General features: G+C 43.1%; 1 protein-coding gene across 2 annotated transcripts in view; it reads right to left on the reverse strand.

Moving 5' to 3' along the window:
• Positions 1-27,726, reverse strand: part of LOC145344131 (protein mono-ADP-ribosyltransferase PARP12-like) — a 69,342-nt gene that overhangs the window by 20,231 nt on the left and 21,385 nt on the right. Inside the window, exons 4-9 of one of the 2 annotated variants that reach the window (XM_080191003.1) lie at positions 22,929-23,030; positions 20,099-20,222; positions 16,216-16,384; positions 13,515-13,617; positions 11,867-11,963; positions 786-879 (exon numbers count right to left, since the gene is read on the reverse strand). In XM_080191003.1, coding sequence (XP_080047129.1) covers positions 786-879; positions 11,867-11,963; positions 13,515-13,617; positions 16,216-16,384; positions 20,099-20,222; positions 22,929-23,030 — 689 coding nt within the window. Of the gene's footprint in view, positions 1-785; positions 883-11,866; positions 11,964-13,514; positions 13,618-16,215; positions 16,385-20,098; positions 20,223-22,928; positions 23,031-27,726 lie in introns of both variants that reach the window. The other variant, XM_080191001.1, reaches the window with a different exon arrangement.

Here is a 27,726-nt window from a genome sequence, read left to right on the forward strand (position 1 = left end):
GGCCAGAACGTCTCTTCATCCAGCAGCCCTGTGTAGCCTCTGAACTGTGTCTGGGGTTGATGGACACAATTTCCATTGCAACCTACCCTCCGGGTTGTTGTAGGTCAAAAAATGTAGATGGGGAGATCAGTGTGAGTGACTGACTGGAGGATCAATTATATTGTTTTCCAAGACTTTGATCAGGATCTTTTTTGTTTAACATTTCCTGGGTATCCAGGTTGGAACTCACTCAGAATTAGAAACTTTCTTGGCAGATGTTGAGAATCAGGAAAATTGCCCATGGGAAGATCAATCTCCCCAGTATGCCTGGATCTCCACAGCTAAGGCTCCCAACATTCATCTTGTATGTCTAGCCCCTGACGATCAAGAGACCAGAAGATCTGGGCTTTTGTGTTTATTGTTCGTTATTCTTTTTCTTTCCATGTGTGCTTAAAACTGTTGAAAACTTTTTCAAAATAATTTTAAGGACATTACCAAACCTTCAACATTTTCCCTGTAGGCCTTTAAATAACCATATCCCTTCAATGATGAGCTATGGACTAAATTCTGGTGGCCCCTTAATCTTATTCCCCAGTGTAAGACCCAAGCTATATGAAGTGTCTGGTAATAGTATTGATGATCTGGCTTCTCAGTATCTGGGAAATCCACCACACTAATCCAGCAGAACACATTCTGGACCAGTGCTTTTAGCAGGAATTGATAAATTTGTCCTCAAATGCATTATATATGAACGTGCTGTTACAGCATCTCAGTAAATCTGTAATGTAGCAAATAAAAACTTTTACCATGTATCCTATGTGTGGCAAAGCTGATTTGTCCCAATTTTCTGGAATGTTTTTTGGTTTACCGGAACTGGCTTGCCCTTGTCCCAGTTTAACTCTGCTGTAAAAGTAAAGAATATTGAATGTTAAAATTTTCAGCATTTTATATTACACCCAAGAGAATTTTCAAAGACGCTTTATGCATCTTGCCACTAGTGTAATAGATATTAGCGGTGAAGGAATAACAATTTTTTTTGGCATCAGTTTAATCAAACACACTCAGGACAGGAGAGATATCGAGTGAATGTTCCCATGCATTACCCTACTTCACCATCTCAGGTCAAGTGCTAAGCTGGTTAAAATATAGGGTAAACTTCTTCCACACCAGGATGCTATCTGGTTGGGAGGGTAGGTCTTATGAGGAAAGGTTGAGGGAGCTGGGGCTTTTCTCTTTGGAGCGTAGGAGTTGAGAGGAGACTTAATTGAGGTTCATAAGATGATGAGAGGGATTGATAGAGTGGACATGCAGAGGCTATTTCCTCGAGTGGATGTAGCTGTTACTAGGGGGCATAACAATATGGTTCATGGTGGGAGATATAGGAGGGATGTCCGAGGTAGATTCCTTACTCAGAGAGTGGTTGGGGTGTGGAATAGACTGCCTGCTGTGATAATGGAGTAGGACACTTTAGGAACTTTCAAGCGGTTATTGGATAGGCACATGGAGCACACCAGAATGATAGGGAGTGGGTTAGCTTGATCTTGGGATTGGACGTAGCTTGGCACAATATTGAGGGTCGAAGGGCCTGTACTGTGCTGTAGTGTTCTATGTTTTATATTCTATTTCACACAATCCAACCTTGAAACCTTTTGCTGCACCAATTTTCCACAACAATCATCCTTCTGATTTCTTAGGCTGAGACCTAAAACTTTTCGGAGGACGTACATTGAGTATTCCTCCAGACATATTAGAATATTGCATATGGCCTGGTGGTATTATCGCTAGATCATTAATCCAGAAACTCAGCTAATGCTCTGGGGACCTGGATTTGAATCCTAAAACGACAGATGGTGGAATATGAATTCAATTTTTTAAAAATCTGGAATTAACAATCTACTGATGACCATGAAACCATTGTCAATTGTTTGGAAATCTCAATTGGTTCACTAATGTCCTTTAGGAAAGGAAATCTCCTGTCCTTATCTGGTCTGGCCTACATGTGAGTCCAGAGCCACAGCAATGTGATTAACTCTCAACTGCCCTTGGGCAGCTAGGGATGGACAATAAGTGCTGGCCAGCCAGTGACGCCCATGTCCCACAAATGAATAAAAAAAAGGTGCATTGTCCATGATTTTCCAAACATTCATTTTCATTAACAGATATCAACACATAATATTCCTATGGCATGAATCCTAGGCTATAGACAAATCCAGAGGGGACATTCTAGGGAATCTGACAGTAAATTTAAATTCCTCCTTTGATATGTAAAATAGAAGGGGATTAGAAGATAATCAATAGAACTTTAACTCTATCATATTATACTGTTCCTGTTAATGGATACGATGGAGTGAATAGAGAAAGACAACCTCCTATGTCTGTGAAATGTTGATGATGTGGTTTCAATTTAAAATTATTACAGATGGGGCAACACAGTGGCACAGCACCCGGGACCCTCATTCAATTCTGGCCTCAGGTGACTGTCTGTGTGTAGTATGCATAATCTCCCTGTGTCTGAATGGGTTTCCTCCGGGTGCTCTGGTTTCCTCCCACACTCCAAAGATGTGCAAGTTAGGTTGATTGGTCATCGTAAATTGCCCCTTACTGTCAGGGAGACAAACTGGTTAATGCATGGGGTTACAGGGATAGACCTGGGGGGTATTGTTGTTGGTGCAGGCTCAATGGGCCAAATGGCCTCCTTCGACACCGTAGGGATTCTGTGATTCTATTCCAGGAGGGAGAATAGGAGAAAATTCATTACACAGAGAGTAATTGAAGTAGAGAACATTGCATCGTTTAAAGGAAATGTGGATAAGATTTCATATAGATACAATGTGGACAGAATGATATATTGGGATTAATTTTGAATTTGGTCTAGCCAAGAGCCTCCTCTGTACTATAAGCTTTTAGGACTCTATATGTCAGGCCATTGGGAGAGACTCCTTGCCAGCAGCACAACAATCAGAGAATAATTCTTTATTGTAAATTTAGGTAAACTATTTTAGATGTGTTCTCGATTAATTGGGTTCAGATTATATTGAACAGATTTCACCCGATGCACCCTCAGAGCACAGTATCTCCCAAGACTGATTATAATTTCAACTCAAGCCTTGATGTTTAGCATAATAAGTAATTTTTGGAGGATTGTTTTATTCTTTCATGGGGTGTGAGCATCGCTGGCAAAGAATTTGTGGCTGAATCCTAATTGCCCTTGAACATTTCAGAGGACAGGTAAGAGTTCACTATGTTGCTGTGGGTCTGGAATCATATGTATGTCAGACCAAGTCTGGATGATTTATTTCCTTCCCTAAAGATGTGAGTGAACCAGCTGGGTTTTTGTAACAATCAATGATAAGTTTCATTGCCACCATTGCTGAGACTAGCTCTGTATTCCAGGTTTAGTCTCAGAGAACAACAAGCTAAACATCAACCAACTTCCTATAGGACTGTCTTTGGAATTGAACCAATTAATTATTCAGAGAGCTCCTAACACATAGTGTATTGCTGCAAGGAGCAAATCAAAACATAGAGGAGTGGGTGAGGAGCATGGTAGGTTATCTAAATGATGAAGCAAAACGTATTGCAATATTTAAAGAAGGCTGTCATTGGCAATATTGGCCCTGTGTCGGAGATGCTTTTGTAGCTCATGTCAAAGCTGTGTAACTACCCCTGAGCTGACCAATAGACTAAAGGGTCTCTTGCTCTTGGTGATAGTATGGTTGATATACAGGGACTTGCAGGTTGGACTTGTGGCTTAGTGAATGCCTGCACTTCCAACATGCAATTCTCATGGATGAAGCCCCTTTCTCAACATTGTGTTCATGTAAAAATACCCAGATAATTGATGTGGCATTGTAAGCTTGGTGAGCCCAGCTTCTATTAGTTGTTGATCACTGATATTCCTTCTTTCACCTTCTCCCACATCACCCATCAACATAATGCAATTGGGACACTTGAAAAACAATAGTTATTTTAAATTTTCCTGCTAACTGGCACAGGCTATGTTGCTTCCAATTAGATCATCTGTTCTTCCTAAGCTGGAGGGGACACTTATATTGCAAGAATTCCTTTAATTGTCTGCTTTATATTTTCCTTTTCTGTTTAATTTTTTACAAATGCTTGATCAACAGCAGACTTTCTGAAGATTTTCCACATAAGCATTTGAATGTTTTGCAATGCCAAATAAAAGAAAAAAATACTTAAAGCAATCAAGCAAAAAATACCAAATACATTGGGAAAACATAAAAATTCAGGATCAGACATAAACATCTATTGAGAACTAACACAGAAAATACCTTAATAAAATGCCTCTACTTCTTGGTAGCTCTTTTACATCCAAAGTGTTCTTTACACCACTATAGGGTGGAGTCAATGCATGACACATCCCTCCCAGCTTATAGGATGTCCTATATGTCCAATTTTCATTATTAAGCCTTCATATAAATGAAAGAAATGCAATCTCTGACTTTGAGTCTCAATATGTGGCCTTGAGTTCGGAAAAGAGAAGAACAAAATAAACTAATAATTAGTTTTGTCCACTTCGGGTACATTGTGACCATCCAATTTCCCAAACAGCAAGCCTGGAGCTCTTTTCTACCTGACTTGACTCGCAAAGCCAATTAAATTAAACCAGTGCAGCAAAGTGGCACGGTGGTTAGAACTGCTGCCTCTCAGCGCCCGGGACCTGGGTTCGATTCCCTTGGGTCACTGTTGGGGTTTGCACTTTCTCTCAGTGTCTGCATGGGTTTCCCCTGATGCTCTGGCTTTTTCCCACTGTCTGAAAGACATGTCAGTTCTTTAGCCATGCTAAATTCTCCCTCAGTGTACCCGAACAAGTGCTGGAATGTGGCGACTTGGGGACTTTCACAGTAACTTCATTGCAGCATTAATGTAAGCCACTTGTGACATTGATAAATAAACTTTAACAGTGGCCAACCAATCAATACAGTCATTGTAGACCTTTCTTCTTCGGGCAGAAGCACGCTACCAGGGTATCACAGAGACACAGAACTTTCTGATAGCCCCAGTGATTTATCTATATGGGAAGCCCGAGCTGGATGTCCCAAATGATTTGCTCTTCAGAACTGTAGCAGTGGTTGGAAAAAGCCCTGGGTCAGGCGGATCCATAACAAGCAGAAGTACAATCAGAGAATCATTGTCTGAAGACAGAGTTACATGAACTCAGTCTGAAGTACAGCCAGGTGTGATAGCAGACAAGAAAGGCATTTACAGAGCTTATTGCCTTGAAAGACTCTTTGACAAACTAATACATGCTACTGGAAAAACATGAGGAGTTGGAAAAGAGGGCGAGTGCTACTTCAGAAAAAGTTGCATCAGAGTTCTCTGCATTGATAAAAAGCTACACACTGATTAGGACAACATAAGAACATAAAAAATAGGAACAGGAGTAGGCCATCTAGCCCTTCGAGCCTGCCCCGCCATTTAATAAGATCATGGCTGATCTGAAGCGGATCAGTTCCACTTTCCCGCTTTCTCCCCATAACCCTTAATTCCCTTGCCTACCAAAAACCTATCTACCCATGACTTAAATATATTTAGCGAGGTAGTCTCCACCACTTCAATGGGCAATGAATTCCAGAGATTCACCACCCTTTGAGTGAAGAAGTTCCTCCTCAACTCCAATCTAAACTGCCCCCCCTTATCTTGAGGCTGTGTCCTCTAGTCCTGCTATCCTTTCTAAGCGGGAAGAATCTCTCTACCTCTACTCTATCCATTCTTTTCACTATCTTATGCGTCTCTATAAGATCCCCTCTCATCCTTCTAAACTCCAACGAGTACAGACCCAGTCTATTTAGTCTCTCTTCATAATCCAACTCCCTCATCTCCGGTATCAGCCTAGTGAACCTCCTCTGCACTCCCTCCAAGGCCAAAATATCCTTGCGCAAGTGTGGCGACCAAAACTGCACACAGTACTCCAGCTGCGGCCTCACCAGTACCCTGTACAGTTGCAGCAAGGCCTCCCTGCTTTTATATTCTATCCCCCTCGCTATAAAGGCCAGCATCCCATTCGCCTTCTTGATCACCTGCTGCACCTGCAGACTGGGTTTTTGCAATTCATGCACAAGGACCCCAAGGTCCCTCTGCACTGTAGCATGCTGCAGCTTTTCGCCCTTTAAATAGTAATCCCTCCTACTATTATTTCTGCCAAAGTGGATAACCTCACATTTGCTAACATTATACTCCATCTGCCAGGTCCTCGCCCACTCGCTCAGCCTATCCAGATCCCTCTGCAGACTTTCCACACCCTCCACACAATTTGCTCTTCCACTCATCTTCGTGTCATCAGCAAATTTCGTCACCCTACACTCAGCCCCCTCCTCCAGATCATCTATATAAATGGTAAATAGCTGAGGTCCCAGCACCGATCCCTGCGGCACTCCACTAGTCACTAACTGCCAATCAGAATAGCACCCATTGATATCAACTCTCTGCCTCCTATTAGACAACCAATCCTCTATCCACGCGAACACCTTACCCCCAACTCTGTGCACCCTAACCTTCTGAAGCAACCTTTTATGAGGCACCTTATCAAACGCCTTGACAAGAATTGAACAAGAAAATAAACAGGTGAAAAATTAGCTAATTGTCCTTGAGAAGCAGATTCAAAAACAATCCTTTCCCATTTGGCAACACGACAGAATCAAGAATACCTGAAACAGCAGAATGGCAGAACTGGAGAACAATTTCTGCTAAATTACTAAATAACTCAAGGCGAGGTACTGGAGCTCCACATTTAAAAGGAAAACCTGCTGAAGGACCTTCATATGTCACAAGAATCCCTGAGGTCAGAGTTTATTCCTCTAGAGCATTACAATGTGAGGCAAAATGAATTTAGTGCCGTTTTGACAGAATTGATGAACCAGTTCTCTGAGGAACCTCTCTTCACAACAGGGACACCTGCATATCCCTAGAGCTCCTCTAGATAGCAGAAGATGTCAAGACTATACTGTCATTAGCCAGCCAGCACCACACAGTCCTAAATCCTCAAACACCAGGGTAATTTAACCTCTGGTTTCACCTGCGATCTCTTTTTTTGCAGAGCAGGTTTATCCATTTTCATTGCAGGTCCCAGTGGTCAGACTGCATGCAAGATTACATCTCACTTCTGATGGAAGTGATACAAGAAAAGAATCGAACATCTGAGAAATGTCTACTTCCAACTATGGTGATGGGACATTTGGTAGACACTCCAACCACTGGGCGCACACAACAACTTACAGCCAGCATGCCAGAATCACAAGGGATGTTGAAACCTTGTAGCAATCTTGCACCATCAACAACAGAGGTGAGAACGCTACTCAAACTACATCTCACCACAGGAATGCTCTTCCTCAGGCTCAGTGAGCTTCCCAGTGGCCTAAAGGGAAAACAAAGAAAAGACACTACGGCAAATAGGCGAATACTATTTTTGTCTCTCCCATTAAGAAATACTGAAGGGTAACAGCAACCATGCACTGCCAAACTAGCCAGGCCAGCAGATGTGATTTTACATCAAGCAATGGAAGAAATAGATGAAACCATACCCAAATGCCAGCTCAACCTCCAAGTCAACAACTAGGACCAGAGCAGAGCACTCCCCTGACAGAACGGTGAATGGGATGTGGAAAGGTTAGAAGTCCTCCAGACCGCTTGAACATCTAACTTCAAGGGCTTGAAGAGGGGAGGTAGAATAGTGCAAATGTTGTTAATGCTCATATTGTTGCAGCCTTCATGCCATTCTCTGGAGGGGTTTCTCCTCACTATGATCAGGAAGACAGCTGTGGCAACAATATCATTTGTATCATTTACAACTCTTCCGAGAATGCCTCCATTTTGAGCCTATAACAGAAACATGTACCTCTCCCACTGAGACCGCTAGCTGCCTGAGCTTTGGAGCACTCTTACTGGCCTCCTGACTAAAAAGCCCACACTTAATTGGCTGCCTCCTAGTAAATCTCCTCCAGGGTCCTACCATGGCCACATCTAGATCCAGAATTCAGCACGGAATCAGGATCTGACCCTGGAACCAAAATTGAACCCATTGATTCTGGAGGTGACAAAGCCATGAGTGAGAGTTTCATCAATAAATTGAGTCGGGGTTGGGGTGGAAGGTTAATATACAACAGGGTGAAGGTAGCGGTCTTTGTACTAAAGATAATATGACACTGGAACCTCACACCAGGCTTGAATGTGACACTGAACTGGCATTCAGGTTCTGTTTGGTATTGTGTTTGGGAAGGAGGACTGAAATGTTTGGAAAGTTTATAGCGTCAAAGACAATGGTTTTGGCATTCCCATTATTCACTAGAGAAAACCACAGTTCAACCAAGACTGGGTGACAGACCGACAACCTGATAGCACACAGGCATGAAGTAATTAAAAGCCATGGTAAAAAAGCAACTTTGAGTGCCATTGGCATACATTGCCTGTCCAGTTTTTAATTCCTTTGGGACACACTGAGGTCATATAAGATTACAAGTACTTTCTTGCTTACAGAGCCTATCATTTGTGACTTTGATTATGGCCACTGTGATGCTACGGTAGAGGTGGAAGCCTGACTGGAGAAGCTCAGAGAGTTGCAGGGAGATGAGCACAGGTGAGGCAAACATGCAACAGAGCTTCTCAAACTGTAGGCCGTGACACCCAGAGAGGCTGCGAGATGAGACACTGGTGTCCGAGATCAAAGGTAGCATTGGCTGCATGGAGCTCAGTTTGATTACTGATAGCCCCACTTTAACGTCCCTTTATATCCTTACAGTTATTTTGTTGGTGGGAATGGCTTAACATACTGCTCTCTGGGGTCTGATTGCTACTCCAATAATCAACCTGTAAAAAGGTGGATGTTCCTTTTTCTTCAATAATCAGGCTCATTTTGCATCAATAATCAGGATTACTCTGCATTGATAATCATGGTTCTATCACTTTAATAACCAAAAAATCAGTATCAAACCACATCAATAATGAACATCTCATCATATCGTTACGCAAAGTCCTATTACATTAATATTCTGAATCATATTACTTTAAGATTCAGTTTACTATAATATTAATGGTCAGAATACTGATTGTTGTACAGTGGTACTGAACTTCAGTTTTACTGAAAAAAGAAAAGTGCTGTCCAAGTTTTTCACCCCACATTCAACAAATCGCATGATTACCAACAGTAAAGGCGCAGCAACTTATACCGCATGAGAAGGTGGGGGGGAGGGTGTAATTGGTTGGCAGTGGAATCTGAATGGTAGAGGAATTACCTTGGGGAATGCTGTGGGGAATTTGCCAAGCATTTGTTCAAATTCAAACAAGACAGATCAACTCTGGTTGGTCAAGGCATTGCTAAAGAGGATGCATCAGGGAATGTCAAGCTTTTATTTAGTTGATAAAAGGTGCAAAGTGTGGACATGCTCCTTCTGCCTGCAAAAGACAAGGTTCTATATGTGAATATATGTGACAAATGTGACACGTACCTTTGACTGTTCAAAACAGGCACAGTGCTGACCGTATCCAACCAGCTTGTGCGTGCAAAACTCTAAACTTAGGGTCCGATTCTCCCATTGCGGTGTGCTAGTTTTTTGGCACGTCAGGTTGGGGGATGCGCATGTCGGCCATTTCGCAGGATTCATGCATGCATTCCTGAAGCATGCGCGTCTTCCACTGCTGGAGAGCAATTGCAGTCGAGACCGTGCTGGAAACTGGTGGGAAGACAGATCTTAATCTGCTTTTAATGCAGCATAAATGTCATTACTGGGCCCAAGACTGAATTCTCCGGGCTCAGTAGCATCTCCCACCCCGCCAGGAGTATTTCACTGCGACGGGGTTGAGAGCAGCTCCCCACGTTTGGGGAATTAGTGGGAGACATCGCTGGAGTGAAAGGGGGGATCAATTGGAGGACCCCCCCAGGGGTTGGGAGGTGGTGGGGTGGTGTCTCCTGGGCGTGCACACCTTGGCAGTGTCAGGCTGTGACCCTGGCACTGCCCAAGTGGCAAAGTGCCCATGCCCGGGGGCACCTTCGCATTGCCCATCAGGCATCGGGCAGTGCCAAGGGGGCAGGGCTTAATGTGGGCGGAACTTAGGAATGACTAGTGGGGGTGGGGGGGTCCCTCTGCCAATCTGCATTGGGATTTGATCAGGGCTGGAGGGATGCCAGCGATCGGGGCAGGCTGGTGGAGGGGTTGGTCTGCTGGGGGGAGAAGAGGGTCCCCTCCCAGAGGGGTTCTGCCTTCTGTAGGGAGGGATCTGCCTTCTGTTGTTGTTGGGTGGGGGTTCTGCCGGGGTGGAGGGGGGTGCCTGCCAGAGTGGAGGGGTCTGCTGAGATGAGAGAGTCTGTCGGGGTTGAGGGGGTGGGGGTGATCATCATTGCCAGGTAGAGGCTGGAGATTGGGGCACTCCAGAACAGTGGAGAGGGTGGAGGTTGGGGCAGGCTGGGGAATGGTGGCGGGAGCCGTAATCGAGCTGTGGAAAGACTGGGGGTCTTTCTGCGAAGTCCCAAACTGGCCAGTGATTTAGCTGGCCAGCAAACAGGAGGTTGATGGATCGGGGCCACTGCGTATGCACAGAGTTCCGGAACTGTCAGACTCTGGCATCAATAGGCCCCCTCCCCCTCCCCCCCAACCCCCGCCCCCCCACCACCCCAAGCTTTTAATGATATTCACGATTGTAATCTCTGCATTGCACAGAGTGTGGGAGATTCGAATCTGAACTCCCACTGAAAAAACAATCATGATTTACTCCAGTTTTCTTGCCAATTCGGCCAACAGAATTGTTCTGGGGGAGAATTGGGCCGATAGTGTCCAAAATTAGATGTGATTCTGTGATTGGACAACATTTGCCAATAAATCCTGATACTGCTAAGAATTACACAGAAAACCAATTTAAGATCAGTTGGGTGTGCAGCGTGGCTCATCTACAAGTGCTAGGAGTCATATACAGAACCTGTACATGGCAATGCCCCTGCCGATCAGAGTCCACTTGCTATGCAATCAGCATTCTCTTCTCATTTAGTATGAATTATTGTTCTCTTTATTGTTGGTATCCTTGCAACTTGTCCTGATGAGTGCAAGATAAAAAGCTTAGACAGCATGCTTGGGAATTTATGGTCATGCCTAAGTGAGACCAGAAATTCCCGCCCAAGGTCAATGGACATTTCTGTTGTCCACCCCTGTCCCTCTCCAATTCTATGGTGGGCAGGGCGGTAGTATTCCAGCACGTCTCTTTTCCCAGCAATAATCAGGTTCTTACTACATTGAAGTCATTTAGCCAATTGAATCAATGGTTATGATCATAAGATTAATTTTCAGGATGCTATTACGCTAATAATCAGAGCCTAAATATATTAATAATCACTTATTTAATAATCATGACCAATTGCATCAATAATGTGGATCCTATTACATTAACCAGAGTCCTATGTTATTAATAACCAGGGTCCTAGCATATTTATAACAAGGCTTCTATTACATTTATAATAAGAATCCTATACGTTTAAAATTCAGGATACTGTTACATGTCATTTTGTCAACCCACACTCAAATCTCAAATACTATTCCCCATCACCCCCGGTCAAGAACTAAACCATCATCAATGAGATCACATTGGGAAAAAGTTTGGGAAGGACTAATGTACAAGAACTTTGCTTGTATTGGTATATTCCTGGGAAAACAGGGAAGATAACAGGGAAAGCTGGGAAACATGAGATCAGGACACAATGCTGAGAGAGTGCAAAATAAACTTTAGGTTAGTTTTAACTCTGCTTCCAATACCTACCTGAGCTAGAAAGCATTCCATTAATCACCCCAGAGAACATTACAACTTACCAAGAAAGCAGAAGGTGAAGCAAAGGACGAACAATAAAAAATTCTTGCTAACCTTAAGGGTTAATTGTGTTTTCAGTTACCTCTTTACTTTATTCTCCACATCTTCTTTAGAGATAAATTTTGGCCGTCTCCGAACTTCACTTGCAATTCCAGAAAATTTTTCTTTCTGAATCATTTCTGAGGAGGAAAACAATAGTATTTGAAATGTGGTGAACTGGCAAACAAACAAAATAAAGATCTAGCTTTGAAACAGTGTCCATATGATTTGAAAAAAGTTTTCTAAAAACTTCTACTCTGATATACTCAATACCATCCCACAATATATTAATTATATGTTTTTGCAGCACAAATCAATAGGGTTTCTGAGGTGCAACTGTTGCTGCTACACTAAACTAGAGGAACAATTCATTTTGATGGAAACTAGTGTGTTGAAGGTGGCAACTGGAGGAGGTGCAAGAACAGCTGATTTACTTTAAAGAACCAGGGATCATTCTTGAGGAGGTGATGCTAATGTATGTGACTTTCTTCAGGGCTTAAGTACACCCGTATGAGTACATTTGGGGTTGGAATGGAACGAGGTCTACATATAAAACACTGACATCTCTCTTCTACAGCTGACAGCCTAACACAATGGCACCCAATGGTGCCACCCCTTCCCACAATCGCCTTTAGCACATAAGACAACTGAAGCGAGGACTTCTGTTTCCACCCAGAACTGTGTAAGTGCCAAATAAATATTAAATAATCCTCAGATTATCAAACACTGAAGAGGAAATTAAGGGCCCTTTTATCTTATAGTGCTTTAATTTGGATTACTCTGGAGTGAAGATCAAACAAACGTAGAATCATAGAATTAAATAGTGCAGAGGAGGCCCTTCAGCCCATTAAGTTTGTCCCAACATGTGAAAAACACCTGACCTCCCACCTAGTCTAATTTACCAGCACTTAGCCCATAGCCTTGAATGTTATAGTGTGCCAAGTGCTCACCCAGGTACTTTTTAAAGGATATGAGACCACCCTCCAGGCAGCACATTCAGGCCGTCACCACCCTCTGGGTAAAAATGTTTTTCCTCACATCCCCTCTAAACCTTCTGTCTCTCACCCTGAACCTATGTCCCCTTGTGACTGACCCTTCAACTCAGGGGAACAACTTCTCCTTATCCACTCTGTCCATGCCCTTCATAATCTTGTACACCTGTTACTCTTTCTATATTTATGAACTCCTTCACATGACTTGTCTTATCTATGGATGGTCAGAAGAACAAACATCTTCAATTCTTTACTTTCCTTTTAAGATCTGAAAATAAAATCTTTAAAAAATCTGTTGGTTCTTTTGTGTAAGATATGGATGTGACTGACAATTCAGGTGATGGTAAACAAGTAATCGACCAACAAATAGGGAAGAGCAGAGAAGAGGCCCAGTTTAGGAGAGCAGCAAAAACTGGGAGCTAAATTAAGAAACTAATACTCAAGGATGATCCATGAAGACAGCTTTCAGATCAGACATAATCTCACTGAATTTCTGAACAGACCCTTGTGGTTACATGGCCTATTCCTGTCCTGTATTACCCCACCCCCTGATCTTGAGGTATTATAATTCTCTCCATTGCATACTAGAACATACAGAGCTGAAAAGTATCCCAATTTATTCCTGTACAGTTACCGTGAAATTCAAAAATACAGATTGTTTCACATAATATTTGAAAATGTTACACGAACTGACGATACCTTTAAAGCTTAATATTTCATTGAATTCTCCAATATTCACTTCAGCATTGTTATTGGCCAAATAGACATTCTCTAGGTCTGTGGATGTAACATGCACTTGATCCTGTCAAAGATGCCAACTTGATGATTAGACTTATGAAGTTGTATTCTTCCACAAAGCAAATCTTAACAACATACCAATTAGTACTTTTGCTTTTGAAAGGATAGAGAAGTGGGCAAACTTGGGCAACTCTGGTGTCTAAACTTTTAAGTTATGAAAGAAGGTGAAGCAAGCCAATAACGGATAATGATGATGGTTTCAAGTATGGGAGGGAATTGACAAAGATGATCTGTGGTAATTGCCCTCAATGGTAAAAGGTTTAAATATCTGTGGATGCAAGCTAAACCATAGGATGATAAGAATAAGAAAGGAAGCCAGACAGAGCCCTTTTTACACACTGGGTTGTAGACAGTAACACAAGTTAGTAGGAGCAGCCATGGAAGCAGACATATAAATGGGTTCAAGAAACAACCAGACACACCTCTGGAGAGAGCACAAATTGATGGATTGAATGAGGGGTTTAGAATTGCGATCTGTGAAGAAGCCTGGTGCTTGTTGACTTAATTTTCTGGTTTCTGAAAATCCTGATGCTCTCAATAGTTGAAAAGGTTGAGTTCTGGTGACACAGGCTTCCCTCTACATGCTGCCAGCCAACATATTTCAGAGGATGGATGCAGCTCTACTCCTTGAGACATGATCATAGATAGATGATTTGATCTCAGGCACAAGGGGCTGGATTTTCATCTTGGAGGTAGGAATCAGAAGTTTTCCTGATGATGCAATCCTGCCTCCTGACTAACAATCACTATTTTCATGGTGGAGAGTTGAGGGCAGGCTAGAATTGAGGTCTCCACCTCTTGTGTCAGCAAGAAGGTGCAATTTGCAGCAAGAACATTGTTGGGAACAGAAGCAGATGCACTCAAACTCAGGATCAATAAAAGGCTTGCCTCTGCCCCATCTTGATGCTGGAGGATTTGGAAGAAGTTTCTTGAAGAACCTGGCAAGGGTACATGAACAATTGGTTAATCTTTAACCTGTGAACACTTACATGTGGAGCTGATAGATTGTTTTGTTGTAAAAGTTGGCCCAGTAGGAAGGAACCGTTAGCAAACTTCCAACCCATTGCATGGTCCACTGCTGTCCTGGCCTGCTGCCTATGAACATCTAGTTCTGAGGATTCAGTGAGGCCTGCCTTTCTCTACAAACTCTTGTAAGTGGTTGCATACTGCCAAGTGAGCGGGCAGCAGACTATAGCACAGGTCTATAAGTGAGGCACTGCAGCACAATGCTACAGTAAAATAATAGCTTTAAGTAATGGATTTCCTGCTATATATGTATATCACAGATTATTTACAAGACAAACATTTGCTGCACCAGTAAAATTGAGCACTCAAAGTGATTTCACCTTGCTTTGGGATGGGAAAAGCAAGCTATATGCAAAGAAAAAGTGAAAAGTACTGTAAAAGATTTCAGAAGAATATATACAGGATAGTGGAATGGGTACGAAGCAGCTGCTGGAATTGAATAAAAAATGCGAGGTCATGCATATTGGAAGGAAAAAAGGAATATTGTTTGAGCATGCATATAATTAAAAGAAGCTGAAGGCTATGGAAGCTTCCCTACAGGCAGACAGCAGAGGTTTTGGATGGTCAGCACACAGAAACAATCAAAACCGGATGCTGGGAGGAGACAGTGTCTAGTCGAAAAGACACATCTTGCAGTCATCTGAGGATTCCAGGAGATTCATCCTGGCATGAAAATCATTGGAATAGACATTACTGTCACTGGTGGATTTAAATAATTCTCTAAAAGAATAGGGAGGTGCCTGGAAGCAGTCACTTGAAGTTACTACTCAGCAAAACAGTATACAGGAACCAAGGTGAAACTGAGAGTAAGTGTGGACTGTTTGCTAAAAAGACATGGGGAGGAAGATGGATGATAAGTTTACAAGAGGAATATCACTTTCCATAGTTAAAGTACAGTTGCCTACAAAAAGAAAATAATGTTATTTAAGCAACGGATTTCCTGCTACAACATCTTGTCAGGTCATTCCTTCAGCTAATAACTGGAAGATTGATTGTTTATTTTTATTACGGGAATGGTAACAAAGGAAACATAAATTATCCATTCTTCTGCACTTCATTATTGAAAAGAAGCTTTAAAAGGCTTCAAATTGCATCAGACATTTTCTTAAAGATAAAAATAGCTTTCATTTATATAGCACTTTTCATGACCACCAAATGTCTCAAAATGTTTCACAGCCAATGAATTACTTTTGAAGTGTAATCATTGTTGGAAATGTAGGAAATGTGGCAGCCATCTTGCACACAGCAAGCACAACCACAAAGCAATGTGGTAATGATCAGATAATCTGTTTTGTGATCTTACTTGTGGAACAAATATTGATCAGATCATCAAAGGGAACTCCATTACTCCTAAAAACATTTTAAAACAATATTTATTTTCTCTCTCTCTCTCCAGTTTTCTTCACTCCTCACCTAAAGGTGTTTATTCTTGATGCAATGTCAGCATTCTAACCGAGCAGATTAACCCCATATTTACAATTTGCACGGATTAAGGCTGTTGATTCATTTTACAGAATTCCAAGGATTGCTCTTTGTTGGCCAAGATCCCAGGAAGGAAAAAGAACATGAAACTTACTTGATTTTCATACTGAGTCCACTTTCCAAACATATCCTTCATGTACCACAGCCATTCAGTGGTCAGGATGTAGTGTGGAGGTTTAGTAACTGAGGCTGCAGTGGAGAGACGCCTCACCTGGTGAGACCCACACATCATTGTCTCAAAGTTAACGGGAGTAGGTCCCGAGCTGATAAAACAATTTGGAGAGGAGAACTTGAAGAAATACCATTCAGATCACTAATATATTGGCAGACGTTGACAAATATAGGTGCACTGTTGGACACAGAATTGATGGACATAGATTTTAATATTAATTCTATACTTAGCCTAGAAATTAGAATGTATTTTCCCTGACAGAGTAATGGATCTGTGGAACAGTAATCTCAGCAAGAGATTCTTGTGCAGCCAGGAATCTGTGAAAGAACTGCTAGGTACAGGAAGAAATACCAATGAAGATGATCAAATATCCCATGTTCATTTTTCCTGTGTTCCTGATGTAAGGGAATGATATCTGTGGAGGAAACTAGGCATGAGATTGAATTATAGAAAAAACTAGCTTTTCTAAAGATTTCTTAGATTGCTGTTTCACGTTCAGTGAATATATGGAACATTCAGGGACTTAAACTTTGGGTGGAGTCAATAATAGGATCAATTGTCTCTGAATTACATAAGAATTGGCAGAGTAGTCTTTTCTCCATTATATAATTTACTTATAGGTCTTTTTAATCATTAAAATTAAACCAAAACCAACATTTCAGTATTTATCCAAATACCGTGTGACAATAATTCCTTTCCAGAAGATAGCTTCTTAACCTGCCTTTTTGTGCATCAATGCATTACACTAATACTAGCTCACTGTGAGATATTAGCTAAATCATTGAAGTTTGTAGGTTGAATTGGGTGAAACTGATTTCTAAAAATGCACAGGGCTCAATCTAATGACCCCATTAGTCCCAGGTGTAAATCCCATAATGGCTGCTTAATCTTGTGGGAGGCCAAAGTCGGGATCTGCACCAGCGAGATTTCTGATCACAATCTTCTCAGCCCCTCTCCAATGATGTGATCAGGTTCACGCCCAAGAAGGCGCAAACCTGATATGCACAAAGTTAAATCATTATCATTATACTTAGTGGGGTTAACATCACATCTTCCACCCTCAACGAATCTTCCCCACCCACCAGCTGTGATGTCACGCTGGCACGAATCAATTTAGTTCTTCAACAATGGGAACCAGGCATCATGACCTCTGAGAGGGAGGTAGGAGGTCAGCTCCACTGTCTCCACTGAGCACTAGGGAGCCCAAGAAGACCGAGGCAACTGAGCAGCGCAAGGGTGGTTCGGTGAAAAAGGAGGGCAGCTGTCAGGTGTCACTAGCTTACCTCACAGTGGGGGGGTCACCGTGTTCATTGTTGGTGGGACAATGGTCAAAGAGTCTGCCCTATGTGTTAAGACAGTCTGTTCTTTGGGATGTAGGACACTGCTCTTTTGGATATCGCTGTCTGCTCTCTGGGGCATCACTGTCTGCCCTTTGGGGTATCAGAGATACCTGACATGTTCGAGAGTCACTCTCAGCTCAGCGCTTGGCCATTGGGAGAGGCCAATACTCCAGAGAGCAGACACCGATACCTCAAACAGCAGACTCTAATACCCCAGAGAGGAGATGCCGATACCCCAGAGAGCAGACACCAATACCCCAGACAGTAGACTCCGATACCCCAGAGAGCAGACACCTATACCCCAGACAGCAGACTCTGATACCCCAGAGAGCAGACACCTATACCCCAGACGGCAGACTCCAATGCCCCAGAGAGGAGATGCCGATACCCCAGAGAGCAGACGCCGATACCCCAGACAGCAGACTCCGATACACCAGAGAGGAGATGCCGATACCCCAGAGAGCAGATACCAATATCCCAGACAGCAGACACCCATACCCCAGAGAGCAGACACCGTTACCCCAGAGAGCAGACTCCGATATCCCAGAGAGCAGACACCGATACCCCAGAGAGCAGACTCCGAAACCCCAGAGAGCAGACTCCGATATCCCAGACAACAGACTCCGATATCCCAGAGAATAGACACCTATATCCCAGAGAGCAGACTCTGATACCCCAGAGAGCAGACTCCAATATCCCAGAGAGCAGACACTGATACCCAGAGAGCAGACACTAATACCCCAGAGAGCAGACACTGATACCCCAGAGAGCAGACTCCAATACCCCAGAGAGCAGACACTGATACCCCAGAGAGCAGACACTGATATCCCAGAGAGCAGACACTGATACCCCAGGGAGCAGACACCGATACCCCAGAGAGCAGACTCCAGTACCCCAGAGAGCAGACACTGATACCCCAGAGAGCAGACACCGATATCCCAGAGAGCAGACACTGATACCCCAGAGAGCAGACACCGATTTCCCAGAGAGCAGACTCCGATACCCCAGAGAGCAGACATTGATACCCCAGAGAGCAGACACCGATACCCCAGAGAGCAGACACTGATATCCCAGAGAGCAGACACTGATACCCCAGGGAGCAGACACCGATACCCCAGAGAGCAGACTCCAGTACCCCAGAGAGCAGACACTGATACCCCAGAGAGCAGACACCGATATCCCAGAGAGCAGACACTGATACCCCAGAGAGCAGACACCGATTTCCCAGAGAGCAGACTCCGATACCCCAGAGAGCAGACACTGATACCCCAGAGAGCAGACACCGATACCCCAGAGAGCAGACACCGATACCCCAGAGAGCAAACAACGATACCCAGAGAGCAGACACTGTTACCCCAGACAGCAGACACTGAAAACCAGAGAGCAGACAACGATACCCAGAGAGCAGACACTAATACCCCAGAGAGCAGACAATGATACCCAGAGAGCAGACAACGATACCCAGAGAGCAGACACTAATACCCCAGAGAGCAGACACTGATACCCCAGAGAACAGACACTGATACCCAGAGAGCAGACACCGATATCCCAGAGAGCAGACACTGATACCCAGAGAGCAGACACTGATATCCCAGAGAGCAGACACCGATACCCCAGAGAGCAGACAATGATACCCAGAGAGCAGACACTGTTACCCCAGAGAGCAGACACCGATATCCCAGAGAGCAGACAATGATACCCAGAGAGCAGACACTAATACCCCAGAGAGCAGACATTGATACCCAGAGAGCAGACACTGATACCCCAGAGAGCAGACACCGATACCCCAGAGAGCAGACACCGATACCCCAGAGAGCAGACACCGATACCCCAGAGAGCAGACATTGATACCCCAGAGAGCAGACACCGATACCCCAGAGAGCAGACACTGATATCCCAGAGAGCAGACACCGATACCCCAGAGAGCAGACAATGATACCCAGAGAGCAGACACTGTTACCCCAGAGAGCAGACACCGATATCCCAGAGAGCAGACAATGATACCCAGAGAGCAGACACTGATACCCCAGAGAGCAGACACCGATACCCCAGAGAGCAGACACCGATACCCCAGAGAGCAGACATTGATACCCAGAGAGCAGACACTGATACCCCAGAGAGCAGACACCGATACCCCAGAGAGCAGACAATGATACCCAGAGAGCAGACACTGATACCCCAGAGAGCAGACACCGATACCCCAGAGAGCAGACACCGATATCCCAGACAGCAGACTCCGATACTCCAGTCAACAGGCTCCAATATCCTAGAGAGCAGACTCCAATCATAAGACCGTTCAAATAATTTTAAAGAGGATTTGGAATTACCTTAAAATTAAAATTAGAAGAGCGGGTGATTTACTGTGCTCTGTAATTTCATTAATTTCGTTCTTCAGCCCATAAACACTGCAATATGATGTATTGTATTTGTATATATTACAAATATTTCTGACATTAGGGAGATACCTGGTGATATTGTTTGGGTCACAGAATTCCATTTCAATCTCTTCCATGTTTGGGAAATCCTGCCATGTTCCCTTGCACACCTGCCACCTATAGGGAAGACTGAAGTGAATCCGAATGCACTTGTCTGTAAAAATATAAAATATGAATGGGGTTATTAGTCTTTGGAGGCTGACTATTTAGAAGGAAAAGCTCTGCTGGCTGAATAGAGGGTTTAGAGAAAGCAGAGTTCAGTGAATTGCGCACTTTCTCAATCCAATATCTTCCTCTGCAGTGAATGAGGCAGAGACTGCCATGCCAGAGTGGGGTTCCTGAGCTACACCAGATTATCCTTAACACAGTGTTGATGATCAGGGCACAAACATCATCTCTGAGAGGGAAAGCTGCCACTTAAAGAAAAGTCCTGAAACTATAGAGTGAATAACTGCATGACACAAGGGTGTGTGAGTGTGTGTGTGTGTGTGTGTGGTAGCAGGGGGGAGCTCAGGATTTCCCCAGAGAGATAATTAAAATTGATTGCATGGCTTTCCTTCTCCATGTTAACTTGTGATCTTGAGTTTAGCATGTGAAAACAAAACTGGTTAGCTCAGGGAATTAAACCAAAGGATACACATTCAAATAGGTTCCAGATTTTTTTAAACCTGCTGTCATTTTGTGTACTTCAGAACCCAATAGACTAAATAACATTGTTATAGACAGAGTGAGAGAGAACTACTTAAATCCCAATCCCTTCCCTACTCTCCATGATATGATGTTTTATTTTGAAAAGGAGGATAAGAGGGTTTCTTAGTTCCTGAGTGTGGACAATTCCTTCCAAACTCTCCTGAAGTACGGTGAATTCCAAAGATCTGGGGCCCAGGGATTAAAATTGGGGACACTCAAAAGGCTTGCATTAGAGGAGCAAGTTATCTCACACTGTTGTAGGGCTAAAGCAGATTACAGAAATATGGTGGGGCCAAGCCATGGAGGGCTTTGAAAACAAGAATGAGAACTTTGTAATCGAGGCATGGTTTAACCAGAATTCATTGTAGGGCAGCAAGCACAGGGGTGATGCATAAATCTCATGTGGAAAGGGTGCATTAGAATAATCAAGTCTGGAGTTAACCAAAAGCATTGATGAATAACATCTGATACAATATGATACAATCCCTACAGAGCAGAAGGAGGCCATTCGGCCCATCGAGTCAGCACCGACCACAATCCCACCCAGGCGCTTTTCCCGTAACCCCATGTATTTACTAATTTGCTAATCCCCCTGATACTAGGGTCAATTTAGCATAGCCAATCAACCTAACCAGCACATCTATAAACTGTGGGAGGAAACTGGAGCACCTGGATGAAACCCATGCAAACACAGGGAAAATGTGCAAACTCCACATAGACGGAAGGCAGAATTGAACCTGGATTCCTGGTGCTCTGAGGCAGCAGTGCTAACCATTGTGTCATCATGTTGCCCATTAATGTTCATGCATAATGTTTGATTTCCTTATCTGTATTAACTGCATTCAGATATTAGATTTGTAATGCATAGATTTGACATTAGCTTACGCAGGAATGAGTTTGCAACTGCACCACACTTCATTCATCTCACTCCACATGGCAATTTAACAGCCAAATTCAATTATCAATTCAATATTGTTTGTACCACCTATAACCATGTGGGGGTCAGTTAATTCAGTTGGCTACAGTATGGTGCAGAAGAATGCCAGCAGCATTGATTCAATTCCCATGCTGACTGTAATAGAACATAGAACATAGAAAAACAACAGCACAAACAGGCCCTTCAGCCCACAAGTTGCGCTGATCATATTGCTACCTACTAGACTTACCTATAACCCTCAATCCTATTAAGTCCCATGTACTCATTCAGAAATCTCTTAAAAGACCCTATTGAATTTGTCTCCACCACCACCGACGGCAGCCGATTCCACTCACCCGTCACCCTCTGAGTGAAAAACTTACCCCTGACATCTCTTCTGTACCTACTCCCCATCACCTCTCATAGCAACCATTTCAGCCCTGGGAAAAAGCCTCTGATAATCCATCCAATCAATACCTAATAGTTCATGGAGGCTTATCTTGTCCCAGGCTTGATGTGGGGTGGTATAAGCTATATAACTAATGTGTTTCTCTCTACTGGTGAGAGATGTCTATATCGTCCTTTGTAGATTGCAACTAATAACCGTAGGTCAACTGCTATTGAGCACTAATCCTCTCGGGACATCTTCTCCATCAATGGAGACATCAGTCTTCAATTTGCCTTATTTTAAGTGTACTGTTTTGGGCCCTCTTCTGGTTACAGAACTGGTTTTATATTATACTCAAGGACTGTCCGGTTGGTAGATACTGTTTCATTCATACTGCAGGATCAGTTCCAAAGCCAATAGACAATAGGCAAACAACTGTACTTCCATGTGATTTTGAACATTTGCCAATTTACAATGTCATTTTTCGTCAATCTTTGCTAATGGGGTTGTGGGGGGGGAGGGGAAGATAGGTAAGTACAGGGAATGAAATGCATCACTGTTCTTTATGACTGAATCTGAATCAAGAAAGATACACTAGACCCAGAGGAAACAACTCTACTTCACATCAGTGTGCTGCAGGCTCCAGGATTTATGAGGGAATCTACTGAACTTTATTGTGTCTCCACTTTATGAAACTGTCTTCTTAGCTGGAGCTGCTTGCTGTGAAGGAAATATAGGATAAGTTCAGCAAGAGTACAAAATAAATGAGTAAAAACACATGCCATGACAAGGGGAAAAATTAACCAGTGAAACTGCTTCACAGAATGTCACCATTCATGGCAAAGTTTGAGTAATTTTACAGATACCTTTAAAGCTGCAGTGATTTCTGATGAAGTAGAGACAAATTTCTTCAGTGGCGGTATTTCTCTGGCTACTTGTGAGTGGAGGCTGGCAAGCAGCGTTACTTCCTGAAAAAATACAGCAAAGGATCATAGCTCCAGGTAGCCATTTCAATGAAGAATTATTTGCTGAACCAAGCTGAAGCTGTGCACATAAAGGGAACTGACAAGTCTTGGGTTACTTTAGTTACGGATGATGAAACGATAGTTTTGATGTGTTTGAAATAAATAAGCCACGTTCAGGAGGGCCCCAGCTGGAACATGTGGCCTGTACTGAATTAACTAAGCAAAAGCCATACCAATAATTATCAATTAGATAAGACGGGCAAAGGGCACAAAGTTTGCAGGTAGGGAAGGGGAGGAAATAAATGGCAAGAAAACAAGCATGTTTTAAAAAGAGAGGAAAAAAGTTCCCCAAATGTTTTCTCATAGAAACAGAAACCAAAGATTCTGGGAATTATAGTGAATAATAAAGAATAATTCTCCTTCACCCCCAAAATCTAGGTTTGAATCCAGTCTAGGCCAATGGGATGAATTGTGTGACACTGATAAGGATTTTCCATAAGACAATAAGACAAAGGAGCAGAATTAGGTCACTTGGCCCATCAAGTCTTCTCCGCCATTCAATCATGGCTGATATTTTTATCATCCCCATTCTCCTGCCATTTCCACATAACCCCTTCCCTTATTAATCAAGAATCTATCTATCTCTATCTTAAAGACATTCAAAGACCTGGCCTCCACAGCCTTCTGTGGCAAAGAGTTCCTCAGATTCACCACTCTCTGGCTGAAGAATTCCTCCTCATCTCTGTTTTAAAGTATTGTCCCTATATCTTGAGCTTGTGCTCTCTGGTCCTAGTTTTTCCTACTAGTGGAAACATCTTCTCCATGTCCACTCTATCCAGACCTCGCAGTATCCTGTAAGTTTCAATAAGATCCCCACTCATCCTTCTAAACTTCAAGGAGTACAGACCTAGAGTCCTCAGCCATTCCTCATATGATTCTATGATAATAGTTTCAATCCAGTCCTGGTGTGACAGGTGCGAGAGCCAAATCACCTATTACTATTACTATTCTCCAGTAGACCGTGAAACAAAACGTATATAATTTGGTATAAAATAAGTCAGCCTCCCTTAAGACAGACGTAGTGCGCAGGAGTACTAGGGGTACTTCAGCGATGTATTGAACAAGGCAAGGTGCTGAAACAAGATAATCTATTGATATAAGAATTGTCCAGTGTCTTACTGAATCCTAGCATCATCAACAACAAGTTACAGAGACAGGGATGATGTATGAATTTGAGATCCTCCTGGCTTCTACAGCTCAATGTTGCATGTCCAATGCGATAAATTAGTTGGAAGGTTTCCTGCATCGATGTTTATAATGAATTAAGTGACCATGTATTTTATAGCTGGTCACTCATCATAAAATGTAAATCATTGGTTCAGGGATGAGAAAGTGTGTGAAATAATTTATTAACATGATTGGATGGAACATTAACACACTGAAAAGGAATTTGCTGCATTCAATTGCCTGTGTTTGAGTAATCCATTTATACAAATTTGGCATCTAGATTCATTTTTGATAAAATAGAGTTAAATTTATCAATCTGTGCCAGAAAAAGTGACACAGTGATTAGCACTGCTGTCTCACACACCAGGGACCCAGATTCGATTCCCACCCTGTGTCACTGTCTGTATGATTCTGCAGGTTCTCCGGGTGCTCCAGTTTCCTCTCACAGCACGAAAGACATGCTGATTAGGTGCATTAGCCATGCTGAATTCTCTCTGTGTATCCAAACAGGCGCCAGAATGTGGCAACGAGGGGATTTTCACAGTAAATGCATTTCAGTGTTAATGTGAGTCTACTTGTGATAATAATAAATAAACAAACATGAACTTGTTCTTCATTTTTGTTCTCCTCGGTCTTTCCAAACTATTTTCCTTATTCTCTTTCTGAATGATCGATTCTCTCCTCCTCAGAGTTACTGGTCCTATCACACTTTAAACCAGCATCACATCGCAATGAGGGGATGTACTTTCATTTGGGGTCATGAACCTGGTGCTTGGATCATCTTCAAATCCCAGCACAGCGCTGGAAATACAAACAAGGTAATTGGTCTGAAGTTGAATTGGATGTCCAGTTAATGGTTCAAGCAGATCCTGGGAGTTGGACATCAACAATTTGAAAAGACAGCCATGACTGAACCTGCTGCTCATTTAGCACACGGCTATACGGGAGCAAGATTGGGGATGCTGGTGTGGGCAGACGAGTATGAATAGCCTCACAATTTTCCCAACGTCTCTCTAGAGTTACTGAGGAGGTTGTCACTGAGGGTTGGGAAATTCTGTTCCTCAGCCTTGGGCAGAAGAGACCACCAACCTAGCCTTCACCCTACCCACAAAATACCAAAAGAATATAATTGGAGGAGGCAGCAGAAGTCAGCAGTCACGGTGTCACCAAAAGGACAAAGGTCACGTTGTCCTGCCCAATTAAGTTCTTTCAAAAAAAGTTACCCTTGTCTCCCAAAGACTGAATGTCACTGAGGATGTCACAAACGAAGAAAAGAGGGATGATGATGAAAGAAGTACTGATAAAGTTGCAACTGTTTCTGCCAATGGAGCAAGTAAGAGGTTCAATGACCTGATAACATTTTGAATGGTGAACGGAAAACAGGACTCCAGTGGCAGGTCACTCACTCTGTAGCAGCAGGTACTCAAGCTGAGCAGACTCAATGTCCTAACATTGTCAGCACAAGTCCCCAGTTGCAGCTCCGAGATATCAGACTCTCTCCCATATCGGAGGAACACTGACAAGAGGACACCACAAAGGAGCACAACACACAATGTCAACGTCAAGCAGGAAGAGGTGAGGGGGACAGTCGACTCAGAGTTAATTCTCTTCTCATCCTGCAATAAAAGAGAGCCCTCAACACGGATGAGATGGCGAAGTAGAGCCTGATTGTCACTAACTTACATCCATGGAGAAACTGGAGCTGGACTTTGTGTGGGTGCCAGTCCAGTAGGTCATTAGCAATTGTGAGACAGGAGATTCCACAGAACAAGATCATTTTATAATTCCATTTCCAACTGAAGGATATGAAGGAAACTTTTTGCCCAATGCGCCCAGTGGTTCTTTGTTTGCTTTCATCTATGGGGTTTGTTGTGCTGATCTAAATTAGAACAGGGAGCACAGATTGAGCAGCAGGAGGATAAGATAGAGTCAGCTATGACTAGTCTCCCTCAGGGAGAGGATACTGAGATTCAGGTGTCACAGAAAACAAAAAATAGGCCATAGCTGGAGTCATTGTATGCAGTTCTGGTCACCTTACTATAGGAAGGATGTGATTGCGTATGAGAGGGTGAGAGGAGAGTCACTAGGACATTCACTAGGAGGGTGTTTGGAATGCACTGACATAATTCCATTAGTTTTAAGATAGCTATGGGGAATGCTAGGTCTGGCCCAAAAGTTAAAATTCTAAATTGGGGCAAGGCCAATTTTGATGGTATCAGGTAGGAACTTTCAACAGTTAATTGGGGGAGTCTGTGGGCAAGCAAAGGGATGTCTGGTAAGTGGGAGGCTTTCAAAAGTATGTTAACCAAGGTTCAGGGTAAACACATTCCTCTTAGAGTGAAGGGCAAGGTAGAAGTAGGGAACCCTAGATGACTTGGGATATTGAGGCCCTGATCAAGAAGAAGGACACAGGACATGCATAGGCAGCTGAGTTAAATGAAGAGTACAGAGGGTGTAGGAGCAGAGTTAAGGGAGAAATCAGGAGGGCAAAAAAAATGGACTCAAGAATGTTTTGGCAGATAAGGCAAAGGAGAATCCAAACAACTTCTACAAATACATAACAGCAAAAGAGTAACAAGGGAGAGATTAGGACCTCTTAAGGATCAACAAAGTCATATATGTGCAGATCCACAAGAGATGGGTGAGATCCTAAATGAATATTTCTCATCAGTATTCACTGTTGAGAAAAGCATGGATGTTAGGCAACTTGGAGAAACAAATAGTGATGTCTTGAGGATCGTACTTATAACTGAGAAGGGGGTGCTGGAAGTCTTAAAGCGCATCAAGGTAAATATATCCCTGGGGCCTGACGAACTCTATTCCAGGACATTGTGGGAGGTTAGGGAGGAAATTGTGGGTCCCCAAGCAGATATATTTGAATCATCCATAGTCATAGGTGAGGCGCCTGAAGATTGGAGAGTGGCAAAAGTTATGCCTTTGTTTAAGAGGGGCTGCAGGGAAAACCCTGGGAACTAGTGGCTGTGAGTCTCACATCTGTAGTGGGTAAGTTGTTAGAAGGTATTTCGAGAAGCAGGATCTACAGGCATTTAGGGACAATCAGCATGGCTTTGTGAATGGAAAATCTTGTCTCACATGATTTGATTGAGTTTTTTGAAGGGGTAACCAAGAAGGTAGATGAGGGCAGTGCAGTTGATGTTGTCTACATGGACTTTGGAAATACCTTTGACAATGTAACACTTGGTAGGTTGTTGCATTAGGGATCCAGGTGAGGTAGCCAAGTGGATACAAAATTAGCTAGATGACAGAAGCCAGAGGGTGGTTGTCGAGGGTTGTTTTTCAAACTGGAGGCCTGTGATCAGTGATATGCCTCAGGGATCGGTGCTGGCTCGACTGTTATTTGTCATTTATATTAATGATTTGGATGAGAATTTACTTGGCATGGTTAGTAAGTTTGCAGATGACACCAAGATTGGTGGCATAGTGATCAGTGAAGAAGGTTATCTAGGATTAC

The sequence above is a fragment of the Carcharhinus amblyrhynchos genome, chromosome 6, assembly GCF_965287045.1.
Source record: "Carcharhinus amblyrhynchos chromosome 6, sCarAmb.v2.hapA, whole genome shotgun sequence".
Lineage (NCBI taxonomy): Eukaryota > Metazoa > Chordata > Chondrichthyes > Carcharhiniformes > Carcharhinidae > Carcharhinus > Carcharhinus amblyrhynchos.